The sequence below is a fragment of the Melanostigma gelatinosum genome (genome assembly GCF_949748355.1).
Source record: "Melanostigma gelatinosum genome assembly, chromosome: 16".
In the NCBI taxonomy this organism is placed as follows: domain Eukaryota; kingdom Metazoa; phylum Chordata; class Actinopteri; order Perciformes; family Zoarcidae; genus Melanostigma; species Melanostigma gelatinosum.
In genome coordinates, this window is record NC_136649.1 from 20,927,566 (window position 1) to 20,950,547 (window position 22,982).

Here is a 22,982-nt window from a genome sequence, read left to right on the forward strand (position 1 = left end):
CTGTTACCGCAGTTAGCACTGTTAGCTCCTAGCCTCCGGCTCAACAGTCACCATGTTGAGAGGCTGTATAAATGCTCCTTGTATCTTGTATTTAGCACCTTTTTAAAACTAATTTTGAAATTGTAATCTTGCCAATAATCTCCAATTGTGTTGCTTAAAATATTGGTAATCTGATTACGTCTTTTTTTTTGTTCAACATCAACAGAGTTCATTGTGTTGTATTCTAACTACGTAGTGCTGTTCCATGTGAATCGGTCCTCCCTCAGCCTGGTTGTGTGTAACTAGAGTGGTTTGATGTCTGGCCAACTGGTTTTGTGTTGTTTATAATTCATCTGTATCGTCTATCTTGTGTGCTGACTTGGTTACAGTTGACTTGTTAATTCATTGTTTCATGGTTTAACAGTCAGTCACTGTAATCTTTACTGTGACTGACCTTGTTTGATAACTGGTTCACAGCCTCTCTGACTGGTTTCATACACTTTATTCTATTTAAGTCTTTGTTTAATGTTCTATCATGTACATAAACAGCCTGTAAAACTGAGTTAGTTGTGGATTTAACCAGTTTACTCAGTTGATTTATTGACGAACAGCTAATGTGTGAGTTAACTTAAATGTTCTACTCGTTCCGTACCAGCGGACTGATTTTATTAACCATTTACTAACTGGTTCACCATCACTTACCTGCTTTGCTGACTGGTTTCGTGTTCTTTGATCGTGTCTCTTGTGTACAGTGTGAACTCATTTTGGTTGTCTGGTGTTCTGATTGTTTACTGGTGAAGACGTGAATGTCTAACCCTGTTTCATGTGTATAGTTTAGTGAGTGTCATCATGTGTACAGACAGATATATAAACGTTTAATGACATTCATTGTTGATGATTGATGACAGTTTCAGGTGCAGAAATGTCTCAGCTGTCTGTGCTGCTGCCTCTGACAGGTGAGCTGCTCTTCTTCTTCTTCTTCTTCTGTGGTTTAACTTGTCTGTCCTTGTGTATTTGATGACGGGTTCATGTGATCTTTCTTTTTATCTGCAGGCCTTTTCTTCTTGATCTCCTCAACGTCTGGATCAGAATCTAGCGGTCAGTCCTGAATGTTTCCTGTTTTTTTTTTTTCTTTCTTTTTTCCTGAACCTAACTAAGTCATTTCAGTAATTTCAGTCATTTATATGTCTTCTTCTTCTTCATCAGAGGACTTGAATCATTTCACACATTAGTGTTCCTGGATCTGAACTTGGAGCAGCAGCAGAACACTTTTATATTAAATTAAATGTAGTTTTCTTCTTCTTCTTCTTCTTCTTCTTCTTCTTCTTCTTCTTCTTCTTCTTCTTCTTCTTCTTCATCATGAATTGTTTCTGTTGGCTCTCAGAAACACGTAGCGGTAACTTTAAACTTCTCTGCGTGACTCCTTCTTGATCCTCAGAAGTTGTTTATTTTGAGCCTGAATCATACAAAATGTCTGAAGCTCTGTTTCGCTCTAACAGATGAAAAGCTCCTTTTATCCAAAGTCAAAGAGGCGATTCATGATCCTGAATAATAATATAATAATTCTGACTCTCTCTCATGAATACTGTTATGTAACAGTAAACCTGCTTTTTAAAAACTCCTTTTTAAATGTGTTCCTTCTATTATTTTAACTTTAGTCTTTCACAAGTTAACAGCTGAAAACATTGTAACCGATAACATATTCATATATATATAAATATATATTTTTCAGTTTCTTTTATTTCCTTTAGCTTTCAACATAAAAACGAAGCTTAGAGGCCAAATGATCCCCTCAGAATTTAGACACTAAATGCATGAATGTCTTGCACTATATCCGTACCGTTAGCATAATTCTCCGCACACAGATGTAGCATTAGCAAGGCAGATCGATAACAAATGAACTGATCAACAAAAAGGTGATCGACCCACAATCTAAGGAAACATAATCTAGGGACTAACGTTATCTTAAACCTTAAAAGTGATGCAAGACTTCTTTACGTCGCTCTGGTAACGTGAACTCCAGCGGTCACAACAACAAGCGACGAACGCTAACGTTAGCCAATGTTTATTTAAATGCATCGGACACTTCTGCAATTTATGCATTGACTTTTGGCTTTCTGTTTCTGAGGGCTAACCGCTAACGTTAGCCTGTTGCTGTTTGCTGGCTAACTAGTTTCAAGCCTTGGTTATACTTTCCATAAAGACGCTGCTGGGAAATCAATATAATTACTCTTGTAATTGTTACTTTGTTGTTGTTTTTATTATAATATTGTCACATATTTACATGTATATGGACGGAGGTTTTGTATATAATTAATATATCTTTAAGGATATGAGGATCCATTTCATTTAGACATAGAAAAACATGAAATAGAGAAAAATCACAAAGAAAGTACAAAAAAACTCAAAGACAAACCGTACGGATGAATTAGCTTGAGTCCCTCTGATGTCGCTGTGTTATTGATCAGTGCCGTACCCGGTGACCTGTGTGACCCGTGGAGCCGACCTGGTGGAGGACGGCGTGGAGGTCTTGTGTCCTCCAGACTGCACCCAGCGGAGGGTGCCGGTGTTCGGGACGGGGATCTACGCCTCCGTCTCCTCCGTCTGCGGAGCTGCCGTCCACAGGTGGGTCGATTGTTTTCGAACCCTTTTATTGTTGCTTTCTTTGCGTCCTCGTTTCACACTCGTCACACTGAAGCAGATCTCTGTGCTGATTGGTGGAAGTCAGGCAGGTTAGCTGGAGGTTTGCGTAGCCGGACAGACACGTGGATCGAAGACTCTGCGACCGACAGCAGCTGCAGATGTGGCATAATAAGGAGTCCTGCTGTCTGCTGAACCTCGACTAAACACCAACACCACGAAGGAATGTGCAGCGCTGAAGGATTAAGCTCTCAACCCTGAATGACCTCCTCCTTCCTCTGCTGAGGGCCTCGGGGGGGGAAACTCCTTCCTCCACTGGCTCACATCTCTTCTTCCTGTCCTCTCTGCTTTAGTTTCACACACTTCCCTCTGAAGTCTGAATCTCTTAAATGTATCGAACAATGCTTCCTGTTCTCAGATCCGGGGTCAGTCCAGAGACACCATTGTTTTTATTGTACTTTCATTATAATAAGGATTCTGTGTCCTTTCCTTTATCATCTTATTTATATATTACAACATATTGTGGTCTGTTCTGGCTGCCGTGTATCATGTTGGCCAAAGCACAAAAATGTCTTTTTAAAAGCCTAAATTTTTATAAATTCTTCTCAATTAAAAAGATATTCTCTCCCCATCACGTTTTAACAAACACAATTAATTTAAAATAATTTGATCTGATCAATAAACCATCGGGTAGCACCGGGAGGAGCTTGACAGACAGCATCGTCATCCAATCACCACACCGACTGTCATTCCATTTTTGATATTTTAAGTTGAATATTTTAAAGTCATCATGTCACAAGTCGTTTATTTTCTTTCAAGTCATAAAAACAGAGACACGAGTCGACTCGAGTCCACATCTCTGGGACGGAGCCGGGCTAGCTGTTTCCCTCCATTCCCAGTCTTTATGCTAAGCTACAACTCTTGTTTTAACACACTCTTAATTTGTTTGTTCATCATATTTGGTTGTAAGTTTTGATATTTTTTTTATTCTTCAATTATTGCACTCGTATGTTCAAACGTAGAATGAGAAGCAGAATAAAGTTTGTGTTGCTCAGCCGACGAACTGTTTAAAGGTTTGATGTTCTGACCGTGTCTCGGCTCTCCAGGGGGGTTCTGGGTCGGTCCGGCGGCCCCGTCAGGGTTCACAAGCTGCAGGGACGACACAACTACATGAGCTCCTACGCACACGACATCCAATCACAGGCCCTGGCCCGCTGGACCGCCTCCTTCAGCCTCACCAGTAGGTCGGAGCCCGTTTTGTTCATCCGATCGATCGGATGGTTGATTAGTTTATTGTCCTGTGAAGTTTAATCATTTTGGGGTTATTGGTCCGGAAAAAAAACAAGATATTTGAAGTCACATTGGACATTTTTTTCCATTTTTTTTATGTCTTTCACAAAACAATCTCAGCTCAAGGTCCGAGCTTGTTCTGGAGCTTTCAACAGCACCTCACCGTCTTCATCAGCTGATGGAGTTTTCTTCGTTGTTCAAACTTGAGCACTCTGAGGACTTTTCGACCACGTTGGTTTAAAAGTTGAAATTGGATCTTCGTCCTTGACCTCATAATCAGCAGTTTGACCAACAACTCAAGGTCCACTTACTCACTTGTTTAGTAGCTTTCAACCAGTAGATGGAGTTTACACATGCTGTGTAAGTAGAGTAGGCCTAAAGGGTCAAGATTTACAGCTTGTTGTGGCGTTCCACCGCCTCCTAAAACAAGCCGCTTAATGCAGCTTTAAATGTTTATTTCCTCAATACCGTGTACTGTACAAATATAGTAATATTAATACTACTGCATCATCATTAACATCTTTGGCCAAAGGTTAAACTGGGAAACTGCTTCACTGAAATGAAGGAAATCTACCAGATATGACTGATGTTTGTTCATTAAATATACTTTAATATGCAAAACTAATTAGCTAAACCTGTGTGTGTGTGTGTGTGTGTGCGTACGTGTGTGTGTGTGTGTGCGTGTGCACGTGTGTGACCAGAGCCTATTAACGTCCCACTGGAGTTGACCAGTGAGACCAGCACCACATCCCTGCCTACAGCAGCACTACCAGGTAATGATACATATTATTACATCATTCAAAAGTATGTTATTTAAAGAGCTGTGCAACAAATCAATTCATTTCCTGAATCAACTAACGTAAAAGCTGTTCCAGAACCAAGAAGAACCAACGCTACGTTACTGAGCGGCTACAATATGGTGGACGCTCAAAAAAAATATGCAGAAAATAATCAGATTACAAAATAAATCTGTTCATGCTGGTGATTATTGAAGAATGCTGTTATTTGAATTCCAGCTTTGTTTTGAAAATTTACAGAAATGACGCAGGAGTAAAGAAACACTTTTCCTGTTATCAGGACTCTTCTTCTTCTTCTTCTACTACTTTTTCTTCTTCTTTCCTGGAGTTTCCAGACACAACAGGAGTGTGATGTTTCCACCAGACATACTGTTACCCTAGCTGACGTGCGTGTGTGTGTGCGTGTGCGTGTGCGTGTGTGTGTTGCAGCAAAGAAACTACTGAAGAAGCCGTCAGTGAAGAAAGCTCTGACAGGCGGAAATAAAGGTAAACTGTGCGCTCGGTGTATTTGATATTTTGGACTTAAAAGATTGAACATGAACTAAGATTGTTTTAATGTGTGTGTGTGTGTGTGTGTGTGTATGCAGACTGTCCGATGGATATCGCCATGGTGATCGACAGCAGTAACAACATCGGGCAGCGGAGGTTCAACCTCCAGAAGAACTTTGTCACCAAATTGGCGGCCATGTTGAGAGTCGGATCAACAGGGCCGCATATAGGACTGATCCAGGCCAGGTGAGACACACACACACACACACACACACACACACACACACACACACACACACACACACACACACACACACACACACACACACACACACACACACACACACACACACACACACACACACACACACACACACACACACACACACAGGTAAGCGTGTAAATAATTAACAAATTCAGAATCCAAAATAGAAAACAAAATATGTGTATGAAAGAAAATTTCCAGAAAATGCTCAAGAAAATAAATTCCAAAAGTTTTAAATTATCTGCTTTAAAAAAATAAATTGTGCTTTAGTGTGTTATGGATGAAGCATTAAGTTGTTAAATTTTACTCATTTAGGGGCGAGCTACTTAGCTAGCTAGCTTGCTAATTCCTTGCTGCTCTCATGCTACGGTTATAGAACATCAAAAGCAATTCCTTCTACTTCTTCAGCTAAATGAACTCTTTCAAAGGCCTCTTGGATCAGCTGGAAAATGCATCGTCACAAAGCTGAAAATGGCTGTTTTTCTTTTGAGGGATTTGTGGTTCTCACGGGACTTTTACTTGAAGTACATGTTGCTCATAATACTTTTATACTTTTACTTGAGACAACATTTTCAACTGGCGTGTCTTTCACCTGGATTGCGTTTGCAGTGATTCTCCCAGGACTGAGTTCTTACTGACCAACTACACTCAACCTAAAGAGCTGCTGTTTGCCATCAAGGAGCTCACCCACCTGGGAGGAGACACCAACACAGGTAACACACACACACACACACAACATAAAGCATTGATGAGTCACTAACCTTAACAATGACGATGACAATTTGTATCGTTTATTATTATTATTATTATTTATTTTATTTGTTGTCATCATCATTTTAACCAAGATAAAACTACAAGGGTGAACTACAGCTCCCATGAGGCTTTGGCAGCCCCTCGGTGGCTGTAATGGTGTTAAACCTGCATTAAAGCGTCTCTTTAACTGGTTCCTCGTCTCGTGGCAGGTAAAGCCATGATGCACGCGGTGGAGACCTTCTTCACCCAGGAGACCGGGGGTAGGCGGGGTCACCCTCGGGTCATGATGGTGCTGATCGACGGCTGGCCGTCTGACGACCTGGAGCGGGCGGCCATGTTGGCCAGAGAGTCCGGCATTAACGTCTTCCTGGTGTCTGTGGCCAAACCGGCGCCCGAGGAGCTCGCCATGGTGCCAGACAAGGACTTCATGAAGAAGGTGCCCGTTTCATTCACATCTTCTCTCATTTATTAAACATACGTATGTAATGTACACGACCGTTTTCTAAAAGTTATGAATCAGCTGTTATATTGATGAGCAATAACAACTATTCTAACAGAGTTTAATTCAGACACCAAATGCTTTATTTACATGTGAAATGATTCAGACTTCCTCACAGGGTCACATGACAGAATCAGTTGAATCAGTTTGATTATTGATCAGAAAATATTGATTGAAGAGGTTTAAACTGTGATTAGTTCAGATGGTATTATAGTGCTAAAAAGACAAACCTTCTTTTCAAACTTATCCGTCTTCGGGAGCGTTTTCAAACGTATCCGTTTTCAGTGCTCGAAAACGCCGGCGTAGTGTGGACGCTCAGTGTAGACGTAGCAAATCATATGCGTTTAAAATGGAAACGGAGTAGTGTGGATGTAGCATGAGTTGAACCATTGAACAGCATTTAGTTCTCTGTCTACCAAACTAAACCTCTGTTAGCAAAGAGACTTTTTACCAGATAAAAGACGTGTAGAGCCTGAAACGTTTTGGTGTTTCTCTTCTTCCTGCAGGCGGTGTGTAAAGATAACGGTTTCTTCAGTTATTCCATGCCCAGCTGGTTCAGCACCACCAAACACGTCAAACCTCTCGCTCAGAAGCTCTGCTCTCTGGACAGCCTGCTCTGCAGTGAGACACAACTACAACTCAGCACTCAGCACCACGACACGGTTCAGTTCAGCCTCCCGCTGTGTTAGGACTGTGTTAGAAATTCAACATTTGCTTCATGCAGAGTTGGATCTTAATACTGTTCTAAGACCGTTGTTGTTAGCAGATTTCCTGACAGACTGGACCTGCAACAAGTCCCACAAGTCATAGAACATGTTGTATTACCACATGTTATGGTTCCTGCACAGTTCTTGGTGGTAAAATAAGTTGAGTGCCAAGCTGAGGAAATGTTGACGTGTGTTCTTAAGGTAAAACCTGCTACAACTCGGTAAACATCGGGTTCCTCATCGACGGTTCTTCCAGCCTCGGGGAGGGAAACTTTCAGCTGGTCCTGGACTTCCTGGTGGGAATCACCAGAAGCTTTGACGTCTCGGACGTGGGAGCTCGCGTCGGTCAGCTTCACAATATGAAAATGAACTGATTTATTGATTCATTGATTCATTGACGAGCCGATTAGCCTGCTGACTGTGTGTTGGATGTCCAGGTGCGGTGCAGTTCACCTACGATCAGAGGCTGGAGTTCGGCATGTTTGACCACTCCAACAAAGAGGACTCCATCAACGCCCTGAGGAGGATCCCCTACATGAACGGGGGAACGGCCACTGGAGCCGCCATCAGCTACACCACCCAGAACCTGTTCAGGTAACAACACACCTGAGTCCATTATGAGTCATTCTCCTACTCGCTTGGCACACGGGAGAAGTTTCAGTTGGTTGCAGTCTGCATCGTCACCACTAGAAACTGTCCCATCAAGTTGAAGGCTGGTGATAATTAGCATTTTTTTAAACACAAACTAAATATGAATTAATCCTACTAAATGAGGATTCATCCGCCGCTGAAAATAGTCCCCAACAAATCCACTAGTTCCTCCTGTTTGTTTGATAAAAACGACAGTGACCAGCTGTTTTAGGAAATAACTGAGCCTTTTTAATACAAAATGAAACTATCTATTTGTGTTTTTAAAGATTTATATCTTCAGTAGGAACCAGTGGGTTTGGAACTGAGAGCCACAGGCAGGAAGACAGACAGTATTGAGAGACGGACTAACGAGTTGTTGGTTTGGATATGCACATGGGTTTTTTGATGATGAGAAAATATAGAATGATAGGCGACACATTGAGAAACATTAAATGCAGCAATGGAAAACATGTTGATGCATGTCACAGGTGACCAGTTACCCAAAGAGTAAGTGAGGCTTTAGGATTAGATTTTAAAACATAAATATATTTGTTTGTTTTTCTACCATGTTAGTCACCTCAAAACCCCTGAAAGTTGCTGACTAAATGACAAAATGTTTGCCCGCGTAAAAACAACAACATTTGAATCGAACATTTTCACAGAGAAAAAGAGAAAATTGAGATTTAAAAATTAACTCTGAAGTGCTGGAAGCTCCCTGCAGGGAAATGTGACAAAATCCTGAAGTGGTGTTCTGATTGTTGAAGTTTCTTTCAGCAGGGTTCATCGTGTCCGAAGGAGAAAAAAAACACAAACGCCTGAATTAGATTTGTTTGTTTTTCTTCACCAGGCGGACGGGACCAGGACGTAACTTCCTCATCGTGGTGACAGACGGCCAATCGTACGACGACGTCAGACTTCCAGCGATGGCTGCACAGAGACAAGGTGCGTGTTGAAATAAAGGAAAAACAGCAGCAGCTTGTGTTCACTTCTTAGACAAATGTCCTGTTTCCACCAATCACCAGGCATCACCATGTACTCGGTGGGCGTGGCCTGGGCACCCATGGACGACGTCAAAGCGATGTCATCAGAGCCGAAGGAAAGCCACGCCTTCTACACCAGAAAGTTCACCGGCCTCGCCGAGTTGATCCCTCTGCTGGTCCGAGGCGTCTGCCGAGACTTCACAGAGAACAATTAAAAACACACACACACACATGTTTTACTTCTATACTGGTGATGACAAACGTAACTCAAACCTAAAAATCTGAACCCTCAAAACATCCTGGCAATGAAAGAGAAAATATCTTTGATTTACAAAATATCTCCACGTTGAGGGTGGAGAAATATGTCCTCACAAAGAATACAAGTACACATTTGTACTTCTATACTCCACAAAAGTTGCCAAGACACTAAAACCAAGTCTTAACCCTTAAAAAGCCATTTTAAGAAGAAAAAACTAAATAAAATGTCCTTACTTTGCAGGCAGAAGATCAGGTCCCCACAAAGATAGAAATATGTTCACACACACACACACACACACACACACACACACACACACACTGTGTATATATACTGTATACATATACCAACTAGAACTGATACATACACATGTATACAAAATACATAGAAAGACACGCATATATACCATATATATATATATATGTATATATATATATATATTTAATAAAGGAGATCATCATCATCAACAATAGAAACAATAGAAACCAAAATCATTCACTTTTCACTGAATAGTCCAGTGTGTTTGATTCTGTAAACAGATGTAGTATAGTAAATTGAAGTACAACAAAGAAAATAGTGAAAATACTCAAATTTATATCCTCTATTTGTATTTTAAAAATATTACTGAATTGATTTGATTAATTTTAACCCAGATAACTTTAAAAATAACCATAATCAGCACTAATTCATTTGAAATGGAATAATCGAATTTACATAAAATAGATTCTAACTATAAAATAAAAACCTGCTGGATCCTCGAATGAACTGCAAATTAAAGAGAAAGAAATGTGGATACTGTAATTATGACTTTTAAGAATCTCATAATCAATCATAAAATAAAGTTTTTTGAGAACCGTATCTAGTAATTACAAAATAAAGATGTGATTATGAAATATATTTCTCTTGATGAGATTTGTATGTTTTTATTATTAGATCTGTATCTTCTATTATTTAGGGATTATGAGATCTTTATCTTGTATTTACGATAAGGATCTCGTAAATACAAGATTGTATTTAGACTATTATTTAACAGAAAGCTTAAACGAATCTGTTATAATCAAGATTCTGCAAGATAAACAAAAATACGCAAACAATTCTGAAATCATCTCATTGTATTCGCATTTAATTTTTTGATAATTTTCAGATTTTTATCATGAAACACAAATCTTTCTTTCTTTGTTCTAATCTTTAACTCCATCCTTGTTTACGTTGTAATAATCCCGATGTACATTTGCCAAACACGTTGATTTCTTATGGTTTGTATGCTTCTGTGCTTTTGGGAAACAGGCATCATACTTTAAAAAAAAAGACATAAAACATTTATAAATCTGATTTCCTGTCTGTGTAACTGAAACCTTCTCTGTAATTTGGATGTTAAATGCTGATTCTGTCCCTTTTCTGTATTTATTACCTCTTTTCTTTGAGTCTCTCAATAAAGAATAGTTATTTTTACAGCTTGTCCAGTGATGTTTGTTCAGGTAGCTGAAGCTCAAACTCTTAGACGAGGACGCTGCGCCCCCTGGTGTCCAAACAGCACATTACAAGACAACAAAGTGATTCCTGAGAGAGAATCAGATGCAGTCAGAAGACAAAACTGTGTCCACATTCCACATCTGTTGATTCTCATCATGCATGAATCTGTTTACATATAAATGCATCAAGTCGAGCATCTCAAAATCTTGATTTGAAAAGTTGACATTTTTAAATGTTATTTCTACAAGTTGATTCATATTGATATTGACATATTGAGTATTTTCGATCATTTCTAACTTTCCATCTGTTTTTTATTTCTTTTCTTGTCAGAAATGATCTTCCATACCGGGTGAGTTTCATTCCAAACTGTTGCTCTCAATGAAAAAGGAGAATATTTTAATATATCAAAACCTCAGGCTGCCTGTCTGCTCAGCAAATGAATCTAGTATTATGGTATATTCAGCTGAAATAAACTTCATGCCAGACTTTAATAAAATGTCCTGTTTAAACCTCTCTTGCTTAGCAAGAAGGGAACACAAGTCGTACGGCTTAATATAAGATGTAGAATAAATTAATATTTGGCAAATTCAACAGGCAGGTGTGTAAAGTCATAATTATCAGTCGTTTGTCAGCGCTTCTAAACAGCAAGGGTGTCTTAAACATGCACATTTTTCAGGAGTTTGGCATTGGTTTCATCTTCAGGGTCTTGACAAGTTGAACCTACAGTACAGTATGTGAAGCACTGCCCAACAAAGCCAGTATATAGTTAGTGTGTACTGTGTATTGCAAGGCCTCTTCCAGCAGGGGGTGCTACGGCACACAGATACATGATGACGATGGTGATGATGATATCTATCTATCTATACCTTATGCTGTCATAAGTTGATGATTTATTTAACTTATTCAATGATTGTCTGAGTTATGGAGAGAGAGTTATGAAGAGGTCGGACCATATAAGTGTATACTTGTATTTTTACTGAGGCTATTTCCGGGCTATTATGACACCCGCATGTAAACACTCATCACTCTACTGGCTCTATATAGATGCATTCTACCTGCCCTAACAAAAACAAACCTCATGTATAAAAAGTAAACACGTCTGACCAACTGAAACTAAACTCAGAACTACTAAGCACACTCAAATAAAAATAAAAACTAAAGATTCAAAACTATTAAAACCTCGGTCTGGATACAAGCAGGTCTTGAGTTTATAGTAGCCTACTTGTGTATTTTTCTGGATATTATGTTTAGGCACCTTAACCTTTAATTTGAATGAAAACAAATGTTTTAATGTCATTGACAGGCCTCCATTACATGAGTAATACTGTAATTGTGGAAATTGAAAATTGCAGTGTGAAAAAAAGACTCCAGTTTGTAGATGTTGTTTTCACAGTATATTTTTATTGCACGCTTTTTTGACAACCATCATTTCATAATGCAGGTTTATTTCTTAAAACATCATAATAATAAGCACAAATACACTCTCTGTATGACATCACTGCTGAGCACCACTGAATACGACCTGGATCAAATCATAGCTTTCAAAAGAAATCCCAAAGAATTGCCAGGTAAGTTTGGTGTTGCATTTGTATCACTTCATTGCTACAAATTGACACATTCACAGGAACATGTTGTGTTGAGGCAGTTAAACCTGAATGATTGTGGCTCACAGTTTGGATGTGATTTACATAAATCCGTATCAATACCTTTATTACGCAGCTGCGCTCAGAGAACCATCACACTTTACCCTCCAGCTGCTTGATGTCAAAGGTCAATAAAACATCCATGTGACTGAAGTTTCCCGAGGCGGCGGCCAGTTGCAGAGGTTGGAGACCGTTTCCACTGAAGACCTCGCCCTCCCAGACTCTGCTCTTATTCAGTTTCAGATCAGTCCGCGTCTCCCCTATCATGGTCACCTTCTGGGCCCCGGGGACCCTCACCCTGAAGCGGACCCACGCCATGGGCTCCAGCAGGCCCACGAGAGGCTCAAAGAGCACGCAACCTTTCCTCCAGGCGGAGTAGACGACGGGGAACGGAGGCCCCGGCCGATCGCAGCTGTTTCTCAGAACAAAGTCACACATGGGGCTGAAAGTTCTACCGGGGGTGATTTTGGCGTACAGGCCCAGCCGATACACCCCGGCGTCGGGCAGGCTGACGCTCACCGTCACCTTGCTGTCCGTGTACGTGCAGAAGAGCTGCCGTGACAGCGGGACGGCTGCCGGTTTGTTCACTTCTCTGCTGAGCTCAGTGAGAATCTCGAGGTCCCGCTGGTTGTGGAAGGTGATGTTACACTTGCCCTGCTGGGTGCTCACCAGCGCCGTCGTGTGGCTGAATTTGGAAAGCCCCGCCTCTAACGTGCAGGTCCCCGGCCCGCACACCGAGCTCAGGTTAGGAGGGTAGAGCTCATCCGGTCCGACCACCTTCCCTTTGCAGTGCAACAGGAAGTTTCCAGCGTTCTTGAGCATGACTTCTGTTTTCTCGTAGTCTCGCACAAACACAGACAGCCGGTAGAAACCGCGCAGGGGGCACAGGACGTGGCAGGTCAGGACATCCGGTTGGATCTGCGTAGCCAGGCAGCGCTTGGCCACAGCAGCTTCCAGCCCTGGGTGGACCAGCTCACACTGCACCATCAGAGGCCTGGACGTCTTCAACGCCAACTCGAAGACGCCTTCTACCGCCTCGGCGGCCTTGCTGCCCTGGCTGCTGCCCTGGCTGCTGCCCACGATGCCCAGAGATTCGGCATCGGGCCGCAGGCCCCAACACAATGAAGGGTTCTCTGGGATCTCCTCCATGGCCCTGGGGATCGGACACTCCACCGTGAAGGAGCAGACCAAACTCTGAGACTTGGTGGCCAAAGGCCCGGCAAACACCTTGACGTCATACACGCCGCTCGCGCGCGGCAGCAGCTGCAGATTCATGCTCCGGTGGGAAACCGTCAGGAGGCCGAAGTTGCTGTAGTCTTTCTGCTCTGGAGCTCCACGATGTCGAAGGTCCTGGTGCTGTGTGATCTTATAGTTAAAAGTCGCTGGCCTGGAGAAGCTCAGGGACACGTTTGCCTCGCCATCATCTGAGGAGGAAACCAGAAGTATCTGTTTTTAAGAGCTGGTGGGGCATAATAGCTTGAATCCATTTCACAGAAGCAAATACTTAAATAACATGCATATCATTTGATTTTCAGTGCCTAAAATGATGTAAAAACAGGAGGATTGATACATTTGCAGCCCGTGAGCTGAGGACGGACCTGTGACGATGTGGAAGTGGTGAGGCTGAATCAGCCGGAGCCCCATGGTGAAGAAGCCTGAGGTCTTGAGGACCCTCCTCTCGAACTCCTCCAGGGGGATGGGCGGGTCCAGGAGCTGCCACTTCTCCTCATCGGGGAAGTGCGACACTATGAACTCCTCTGGGTCCGTCAGGAAATAGAAATCGTCTAAACTTGGAGGCAACAGATGGCGACGGCAGACTGGTTTGAGACTCAACTCGCTGCTGGTTTCGTGCGTGTGTGACGATAAGCGAAAGGGCAAACTCAATCCTAGCTTTTACGGAAACCTTCGCAAACCTTTTGATGAATCTTTCGTGTTGCATATCTGTACGTCCGGCTCCCCAGCAGGCGTCCAATAGGAACCACTGTCCTCCCAGAAGCACAGAGTTCCAGATGTGGTCGGATTTCACATTCTTGAGGCTCTGGCCCTGAAGGTACCCGACGCCCTTACCGTGGCCCTGCACTTCTTGGCACTCAATGCCCACCTCTCTGTAAACACAAACCAAACAGAGCGCTCACTGCTTCTTTTATTTATTGCTTCTTTTTTTTTTTTTATCCGGTGTGCTTAAGCGCATGTTCAAGGTTATGTTTGTGCTGTAGGTCTTTAATAAAACCACATTATTGATACTATATCTTCAACTCAGAAGGGAAGGACGCAGCACAATGCCGAGGTGGAAGAATCTGAAGAGAATGAGCGCTTAGCGGGTTTAAACTTTGTATTGAACTGTTGAACAGAAAAATGTGCTGCACTATGGAATCATATTTTGTGACATGTTTTTCACTTTACACAGGAAGCTCTTATTGCATTTGTATTCTTTCAACAGCTCTTGAAAATCTCAATGAAGGCATAACGGTTTAGTCTGAGACGTAAGACTTTAATTTAGTTGTGTTTACCGGCACATCTCTCGACAGAGGCTGGAGTAGCCACAGCACACGCCCCGACCGGTGGCTAGCACCTCCTCCGGGGAGCACAGCATCTTTGAGCGGCCGAGGAACCCGCTCACGTCGTACTCTAGGAAGACAGCATTCCTTTTATCCGAATCATAATTGGTAATATAGTCCTCTCTTGGCAGGTTTGCTGTGGAGCCATGTTCTTTAATGGTGCTCCGTTGGGTCATGTGACACTTAGATTGCACACAGGTGAACTTTTTAAAACAAATTATGTGACTTCTGAAGGTCATTTATATCACTGGATCTTTATCAGAGGCTTTACAGCAAAGGGGGTGAAAATGGACTGTACTTGTATAGCTTCTAGTCTTTCTGACCACTCAAAGCGCATGCACATTACTTGTCGTCATTCACGCTGATGGTAGGGGCTGCCCACCATCACCACCAACCAACATTCACACACACCACAACATGACTATTATGTGCAGGTACATCACATAAAAAAATCTATTTTAATACAAAAAAAAGGAAAAACAGCAAACGCCTGTGAAGTATCACAGAACTGTAGCATCAATATGAAAGTAAGTGTAGTTCAGTAAAATACGCACCGATGTTGTTGCACAGCCAGACCCAGATGGCACGAAGCTTCTCCAGCTCATTTCTGGCTCCTTGTGTGATGCTCTGCACTATCGTCTTCACATCATACACACACTTACCCTTCAGCTGCAACACACACACACACACACACAAGAGATATTCACTGTCAGATCAAATGTGTTTCTATAGGTTAAGGGCGGCACAAACCGCCAGTGTCGTTAAAAAGCCCGAGAATAGACACTCGGCTATCTGAACACGGTGGCATTTTATCAGTGGCGGGCCGTGCATTTTATACCTGGGCCTTCTGTGCTGTCCTGAGCGGTTATTTGTTTCTAGGGGTGTAACATCACGTATTCGTATTAAACCGTTTGGTACGAGGCTTACGAACTGAACAATACATTTCAATAATACTGGTGCATTTGGAAAATGCAGGAGCTTAAATTTTGGGAAATATAATGTTTTCGGTGGACTGAGCTCACGTAACAGACAACGGACTGTGTGACCTTTTGAACCCGGAACAACAACAAAAAACAGCTGGGCCGGCGTTCCCTGACGGCCCACCACTGCATTTTATGAATGGATGAACAAAACAAAACAACCCACGATTGAATAAATGTAGTACTTGTCATTTACAAATGAAGACTTCACATTTAACTTCCAATAAGCTCAGAAAATGTGATAAAAACAAAAAAGCATCCTTGTTTTGCTCAGTGACATCGTGGATATTTGATATTTTCTCAGGAGCTTTAAAGTGAGAAAGAGTCGAAAATAATTTTCTCACGCTGCAAGAGAAAGTAAATCCCAGAGAAATCCCCCAAACGAAAAGAAAGCATGAGTTCAAACTGCAATCACAACAGTTCATGTGTGTTCATCCTGAGTGGAGGAGCTTTGTGTGTGTAATGAGTGTTTTTCTATCACGACTTTTTCTCACGTGAAAGCTTTGAGTGCTTCTTGCACCGTGTACTCACCAGCTGCTCCTGGCTCTTTATCTGGTCCTCAGCTTGCCTGACCAGCTCCTCCTTGGCTATTACGACCTCCATCCTCTCAGCCTTCAGCCGGGCGGCCTCCTGCTCCACCCTCCTCCTCTCCTCCACCAGCCTCGTGACCCTGTCCAGCTGCTCCTGGCTCTTTATGACCTCCATCCTCTCAGCCTTCAGCCGGGCCGCCTCCTGCTCCACCCTCCTCCTCTCCTCCACCAGCCTCGTGACCCTGTCCAGCTGCTCCTGGCTCTTTATGACCTCCATCCTCTCAGCCTCCAGCCGGGCCGCCTCCTGCTCCACCCTCCTCCTCTCCTCCTCCAGCCTCATGGCCCTCTCCAGCTGCTCCTGAAGCTCTGCAGGACAAAGTCAGTGAAATTATTCTACAGGGGGAACTCTTTTTTTCTGCATTCTGCTGCAATTATAAATCATTTGTTTCACTTGAGGTGGTGGTTCCTGTTCTTTTTGGCTTGTACATATATCCTTCCCCATTTTATTCATTTGACTTTAGGTATTAGACATAAAAGTGTATGATGGTATTTTTTGGTTGCAATGTTACTTGATTTGATCATTTATTATTTTGATTTGATAAACTCTGTTATACTTTAAGGAGCAGTCGTCTGTGATTACTTGTGCATATGTGTGTAATGAAAACTGGATGTCGTAGCCTTGTGTACGAACTTAAACCTTCACTGTCACTGAATGTGTAGTCATACTCAGACTGTTGACATTATGAGTGACTACTAATTATGAGACTTAGTTTTATCGTTTGGTTATTGGTCCCTGTTCGCAGGGTGGTGCCCCGTTGTTATTAATAATCGTTAATAATTGTTACTTACATTAATAATTCCATTGATGTCAAGAATTCAGTTTCTTAGATGCTGATGACCCAAACACGCTCCTCTACGTTCCCAACAGCGTAATATGACCAGTATGGTCCAGAAGGAGTCCGAGTTGAGCTTCTCCGTCTCACCTCTCTCTGCTCTCTTGGTTGTCTCTTCAAACTGGTAGAGCTTCATCATCAGCGCCTGCTTCTCTCTCTCCATCTCCTCCTTCTCTTTCTCCATGGCCGCCCTCTTCTTCTTCTCACTCTCCAGCTGATCCCTGCAGAACACAAGAACAAAAGACTGATCATACATATTCATCACAGCCTGAAGATTCAAATCCCAATGCTGAGAGACCATGACGGTAACGCGAGTGACTTTTAGACTTTTAAAAGCCCTCTCCCTTACCTCTCCATCTTCTTGTGCAGCCTCTCCTCTTTGGCCTGAGCCTTCATCTGCTGAACCTCGATGGTGTCGGTCTTGCGGCGGCGCATGTTCACCTCAAGGTTGCCAATGCACAGCTGCCGGATGTGCTTGTTGACTCGCAGTCGTGGAGCATAGAATAGAAAATCCTTTAGAAGTGAACAAAGTGTCAGGGTCCGTCTGTATAGTTGTGGTTCCGTCTTCTTAACCTCGAACTAAAATGTAGTATATCCAACTTATTTGACGAATAAACGTCCTCAAGGTTTATGTTTGATTTCCTATATATCAAGGATGTAATTATGAAAGGAAGCGTTAAAAAGCTTTTCTTTTGTAAGAATGTTTGAATTGAACTTTAAGCGTGTCAGAGTCTGTTGTCTTTGCACAGATACCTGAAAAAATGTACGTACAAATGTACCTAAAATTGTTGCATGTGGGCTTTTTAATACGATTTGTACAACTTTAATCCCGTTATTTTTCTGTAAATGTGCACCACATTACTGCTGCTTCATGGTGCAAATCTGTAACTTATCTTCACACATTTTTACATACACATGATATGCTACGGAGGACTAAGAGTCGTTACATACTTACAGGAGCTTTCTTATCTATGGGCTTGATGATGAATTTCTTTTCGCTGAAACAAATTCTTCTTATTTCACTCCAGGGGAATCCAATCTTTGGAGAAAGTCTAGAGGACGAAGACAAATCAGACAAACTCAACAGGAAGTTTAAAAAGTTGGTTTGCACTGACAGAATATTCACAGGCGGAGAACTCTTTGCACGTAACATTCTGACAACAGTGTTCGTGTTGTAGTGGAATCAAGAGAATTCGGTCAATGGCCATGCGGTCAGACGTGTTATTTAAAAGTTGACCGACTGGAAAGGGAAGGTAGCAGAGGTCGATCAAGTCACTGATTTGTTGACTCACTTGTCGTCCTTCTCGTAGATGTTCAGTCCCAGAGCGTCGACTCCCAGCCACAGGTCTGAGCCCTTCTTGTTCTTGATCTCAAAGTAGTTGACGCCGTACATTTCCAGGTCCTGAGCGATCTTCAGGTACTCAATCATGGACTCTTCCCTGTTCAGGGTGAACAGACGGATGAAAACACACTGATTTCATCCGTTTATGGGAGCATTTCCTTTTCAATTCAAGCATTTATCTTCTACTCAAACAGGTGAGATGAAAGAGTTGATTCTTTTGAGTTTCACAGACGAACACAATAAGTCGGGTTGGCTTCCATTTCCAGCTCCATTTAGGTTCAAAGTTGGTAAAATACACAAACTTATGATCGAATCTGTCCTATTTTGTAATCACATTTAAGACACGCGATCCATGAGATCAGTTTGAGTCCCTGATGAAGGCTCAATGCCAAAATGCGTACGAGTTTGTTTTCGGCAGATACATTCTTCAGTTGAACATCAGTGGATTTATCACTTACTTCAGCATCGATCTGTGCTCCTCGTGCCAAACCTGGATCCTCTCCTCCCACTGCTCCTTGGACAGCTTGTGTTGTTCCAGCACTCTGAGGGGAGAGACCGGTTATCAGCAACCCACTGGTGAACATGGAGACAGTCCGTGTGTACCGACAGAGCTAAATCAAACACATGCTGCATTGTCTCGTCTTGTTATATCTATCGTTGGCCAGTGCGAGTGTGTAATAGTACACAGCTTCATATTTGAGCCATTGAGGGAGCTATTCAGCTGCATGATTTCCATTATTTTACAATTTATGGAAAGTAAATTCACAGTAAATGGTAAGTCTTTGTTGGTGAACCCTTTTTAAGTCAGTTAAAGCAATATATGTATCATTCTTTGCTCACAGAAATCAAAGCAAAGCACATATTTAGAGGCTTAAAACAAGTTGCTTCTCCGACAATAAAACAGTCTTTTCACGTAAACCGGTAGTTGCTGTCTGGAGAGCAGCGTTTCCACCAATATTCATTCATCAATACATTTATTTTCAATGACACAGATAATTAACACTTTCAAGGATTGAGAAGTTGTACTTGACAGGTGATCTCAGGCAGTGAAGTAGACACCAGAGATCACTCAGAGCTCACACATTCTCACACTCACCTCTTGGGCAGCAGGCGCTCGGAGGACAGGTAGCCGGGCTTAAGCGCCGACTTGTCCTGCTCTCCGTACTTGGACTGGACGGCGTAAGAGGCCAGCAGCACAGCGGACTCTGGAGGGCAGTAGATCTCCTCCCCCAGAACGCCCTCCTTCACCTGCAAGAAGAAAAGCCTGCGGGTGACGTCCTGGATCAGCTCCTCGGTCACGTCCTCTGGGTAAAACTTGGCCCTCAGCTTGAACTGCAGGGGAGTCTCCTTCCTCACATCCTGGACCATCACCTGAGCAGAGCACACGTCATAAAAGAGTATTGGAATGAAGTAGAGTAGAGAAGGAACAGAGTGAAGCAGTGTTCCATGACAGTATGACGGAGTAGAGTAGAAAAGACAATAGAGTGTGAACATATAGAGTAGAATACAGTACAATGGAGTGCAATAGGATACAGTAGAACAGAAGCAGGATAGAGGAGAATAAGGTTAAATATAGACGTGACCATATATTGTTAACTTATATTAATAATTAGTGAATAAAGATAGAAAGAATATCTTGGAGTAATGTAAAGTAGTTTTCCCAATCATGGGTACTTGCAGGAGTAAGTACATATGTAAACATGAACAATTCCAGGATCACGGTGTCTTCTATGAAAGTCAATTGTTACAATGTATTCATTGAAAGTATTTCAGTAACAGTATTAATTACCTTCCCGTTTAAAATCCATTCTAATTAGCACGTTTGGTGTTGATTAAGGGTAAACTGTGAACCAATGCAGTAGAGTAGAGAAGAACAGAAGAAGAACTGCAAGAAGAGCAGCAGAGAAAGAGCAGGTCAACAGAACAGGATGATGAACAAGAGCAACACGATGCGTCAGTTATCAGCACGCTGACTCAGTGAAATCACAGATTCACCTTCTTCTCAGAGTTCAGCCAGGTGATGAATCCTTTAGAGTCGACAAACTGAAGCCCAAAGTACCACGTCTCACGCAGACCGATGGTCCTGGCAACCTGAGAGAGAGAGAGAGAGGGAGAGAGAGAGAGAGAGAGAGAGAGAGAGAGAGAGAGAGAGAGAGAGAGAGAGAGAGAGAACTCAGACAACAATGATGCCACGAATCAGCGTCCTGGTGCTTTTCATACAGTAACATACGGACCTGGTCAAAGAGCTGCTTCCCTGTGGTGTTGGGGTGGAAGGAGAACTCCAGCTCTGCGTCCATGGTGGTGACGCGAACGTTGACCTGAAGCGAAAAAGATCAGTGAGTCTCGTGACGACATGGATATTGGTTTGGAAACACAACTCTTCTCATTCCCGTTCATTTCGAGCATTTATCTGTTTTCACTGATATATATTGGAATCCATCAATCCTGCATCTGCCGTACCTTTTCAGCCCGATTCAGCAGAAATATTGATTTTTATTTTGGGCACATTTGACGGTTACATTATGAAACAACTTTTAAAGTAAAAAACTTAAATAATAGAGTCCGTTGTGTGGAGCTGTGGAAAGGATTGTTCATAAACCATAATTGCTCACTATCTCATCAGACTTTGGACTACCCTTGCGAGGTGCCACAAGGTTGAACATACGCAGATTAAAATATCAAAATACTCCCTGTTTGCCAAGTTGCCTTTAGACTTTACCATTGTTAGTAAGATCAACCTCTTTTATTACAACAGCAATTAAACTGGCACATAAATCCCACTTTTTATTGTTTCTAGAATTAATAATTAATTATTAATTAAGTATTCTTCTCAACATTTTCCACAAAAGCCCAATAAACTTTGAATGTAAATTGCATGACCCTGGCCTGCAGACCAGATTGGGCTTGTAGCAGTTACACAATCACTTTATGCAGTTTCACTGGAGCACACCCTGCGTGTCATAAAGATAAACCCACTGAAACGTAGGCAACAAGGACTGGAGCATCCATTTATTGTTGAAGAAGAAGAAGGAACATTTCTTTATTAGTCCCACAGTGGGGAAATTATTCTCTGCATTTGACCCATCGCTGTATATGTAGGGAGCAGTGGGCTGCCAATGACAGGCGCCCGGGGAGCAGTTAGGGTTCAGTGTCTTGCTCAGGGACACGGTGCAGCCGAGGATCGAACCGGTGACCTTTCGGTTGGCGGAAAACCCTCTCTACCCAGTCAGCCACGGTCGCCCCCAAAGAAGTAAGTTGTTGATTGTTGTGAAATGTTATGCACCTCCCGTCATGTCAAATTCCTTGCATGTTCAACATACCATGGCAATAAACGGTTCTGATTCTGATAAATGCAGAAGGGATTCTTTTGTTTAGGATGGAAAACTGATTATTGTAATAATCTTTTCACCAAAATCATGAGAGTCTTACTGTTTTGGGCATCTTGGCTCCGGTTGGTGGACGAGCTCCAGCAGCAGAAAGTGTTTCCCAGGCGGACCGAGGCTGCAGTGGTCGACTCCCAGCAGAATCTCCACCTGATAAAGGACGCGGCTCCGCTCTCGCCGGCAGACTCGAGGGCAGGGCTTGTGTCCTTTGAACTCGGCCGTAGAACACTCACAGTGACGTGGGAGGTTCAACTCGGCTGCTGTCGCACAAACGGACAGACTTACCTCCAGGGTGACCGTCCGGCGGAGTATCAAAGTACTGTGAAAGTACCAGACGTTAAAGTACTCATTATGCAGAATGGCCCATTTCAGAATGACATGCATTATATTATTGCATTATAATTATTGATGCATTAATGTGTACATCACTTCAATGTCGCAGCTGGTAAAGGAGCCGCTACTTTTAATCACTTTATAATTTATACTGCATGGTAGTTTAGCTCTTCTCTGATCGTAATACTATATAACAATGCATTTGTTGATTGTATTTTGTGTTACTAATCTTAATCTTAAAGTGTCGAATGAATGTAGTGAAAGTACAATATCTCCCTCTGTGCAGTAGAAGTGACTTCTTTTCTTCTTCTCTATAACCGACTAAACGATCTTTCTTTGGTGCGACTGCACTCCGCTTCATTGTCCCTTTCCTAACCTCACAGTTCATTGATGATGATGAGGATGAGGCTGGTGATGAAGGGAACACACAGTCTCCAGGCTTCTTTGACGATGCCACTGAAGACCTGGAGCGCGAGGAGCCCAACGACGGCAACTCACAAGGTGACGATGACCTGCTGTGTGACAACACGGTGGACGCTTTCATCTGCAGCGTCTCACAGAC

At 42.5% G+C, this 22,982-nt stretch overlaps 2 protein-coding genes across 2 annotated transcripts; one reads left to right on the plus strand and one right to left on the minus strand.

The window, feature by feature from the left end:
• Positions 1-880: 880 nt before the first annotated feature.
• On the plus strand, positions 881-9,244 carry coch (coagulation factor C homolog, cochlin (Limulus polyphemus); the record flags this gene model as incomplete). Its single annotated transcript, XM_079286173.1, has 14 exons — positions 881-935; positions 1,033-1,077; positions 2,448-2,604; positions 3,726-3,859; positions 4,611-4,682; positions 5,136-5,192; positions 5,294-5,441; positions 6,070-6,173; positions 6,423-6,649; positions 7,219-7,333; positions 7,621-7,764; positions 7,857-8,013; positions 8,897-8,991; positions 9,072-9,244. 14 exons carry the CDS (start codon positions 881-883, stop codon positions 9,242-9,244), a joined length of 1,683 nt encoding a protein of 560 aa, XP_079142299.1.
• A 3,250-nt stretch (positions 9,245-12,494) lies between these two features.
• On the minus strand, positions 12,495-22,339 carry LOC306790076 (uncharacterized protein; the record flags this gene model as incomplete). The annotated part of the gene is made up of 16 exons (XM_079286174.1): positions 22,134-22,339; positions 20,939-21,022; positions 20,700-20,795; positions 19,801-20,075; positions 19,163-19,246; positions 18,655-18,801; positions 18,318-18,414; positions 17,712-17,875; positions 17,453-17,583; positions 16,741-16,835; positions 16,471-16,536; positions 15,514-15,628; positions 14,912-15,029; positions 14,315-14,506; positions 14,000-14,190; positions 12,495-13,825 (listed from the first exon to the last, which is right to left on the minus strand). The coding sequence occupies exons 1-16, from the start codon at positions 22,143-22,145 to the stop codon at positions 12,495-12,497; spliced, it is 3,198 nt and encodes a 1,065-aa protein (XP_079142300.1). The 5' UTR covers positions 22,146-22,339.
• Positions 22,340-22,982: the final 643 nt, after the last annotated feature.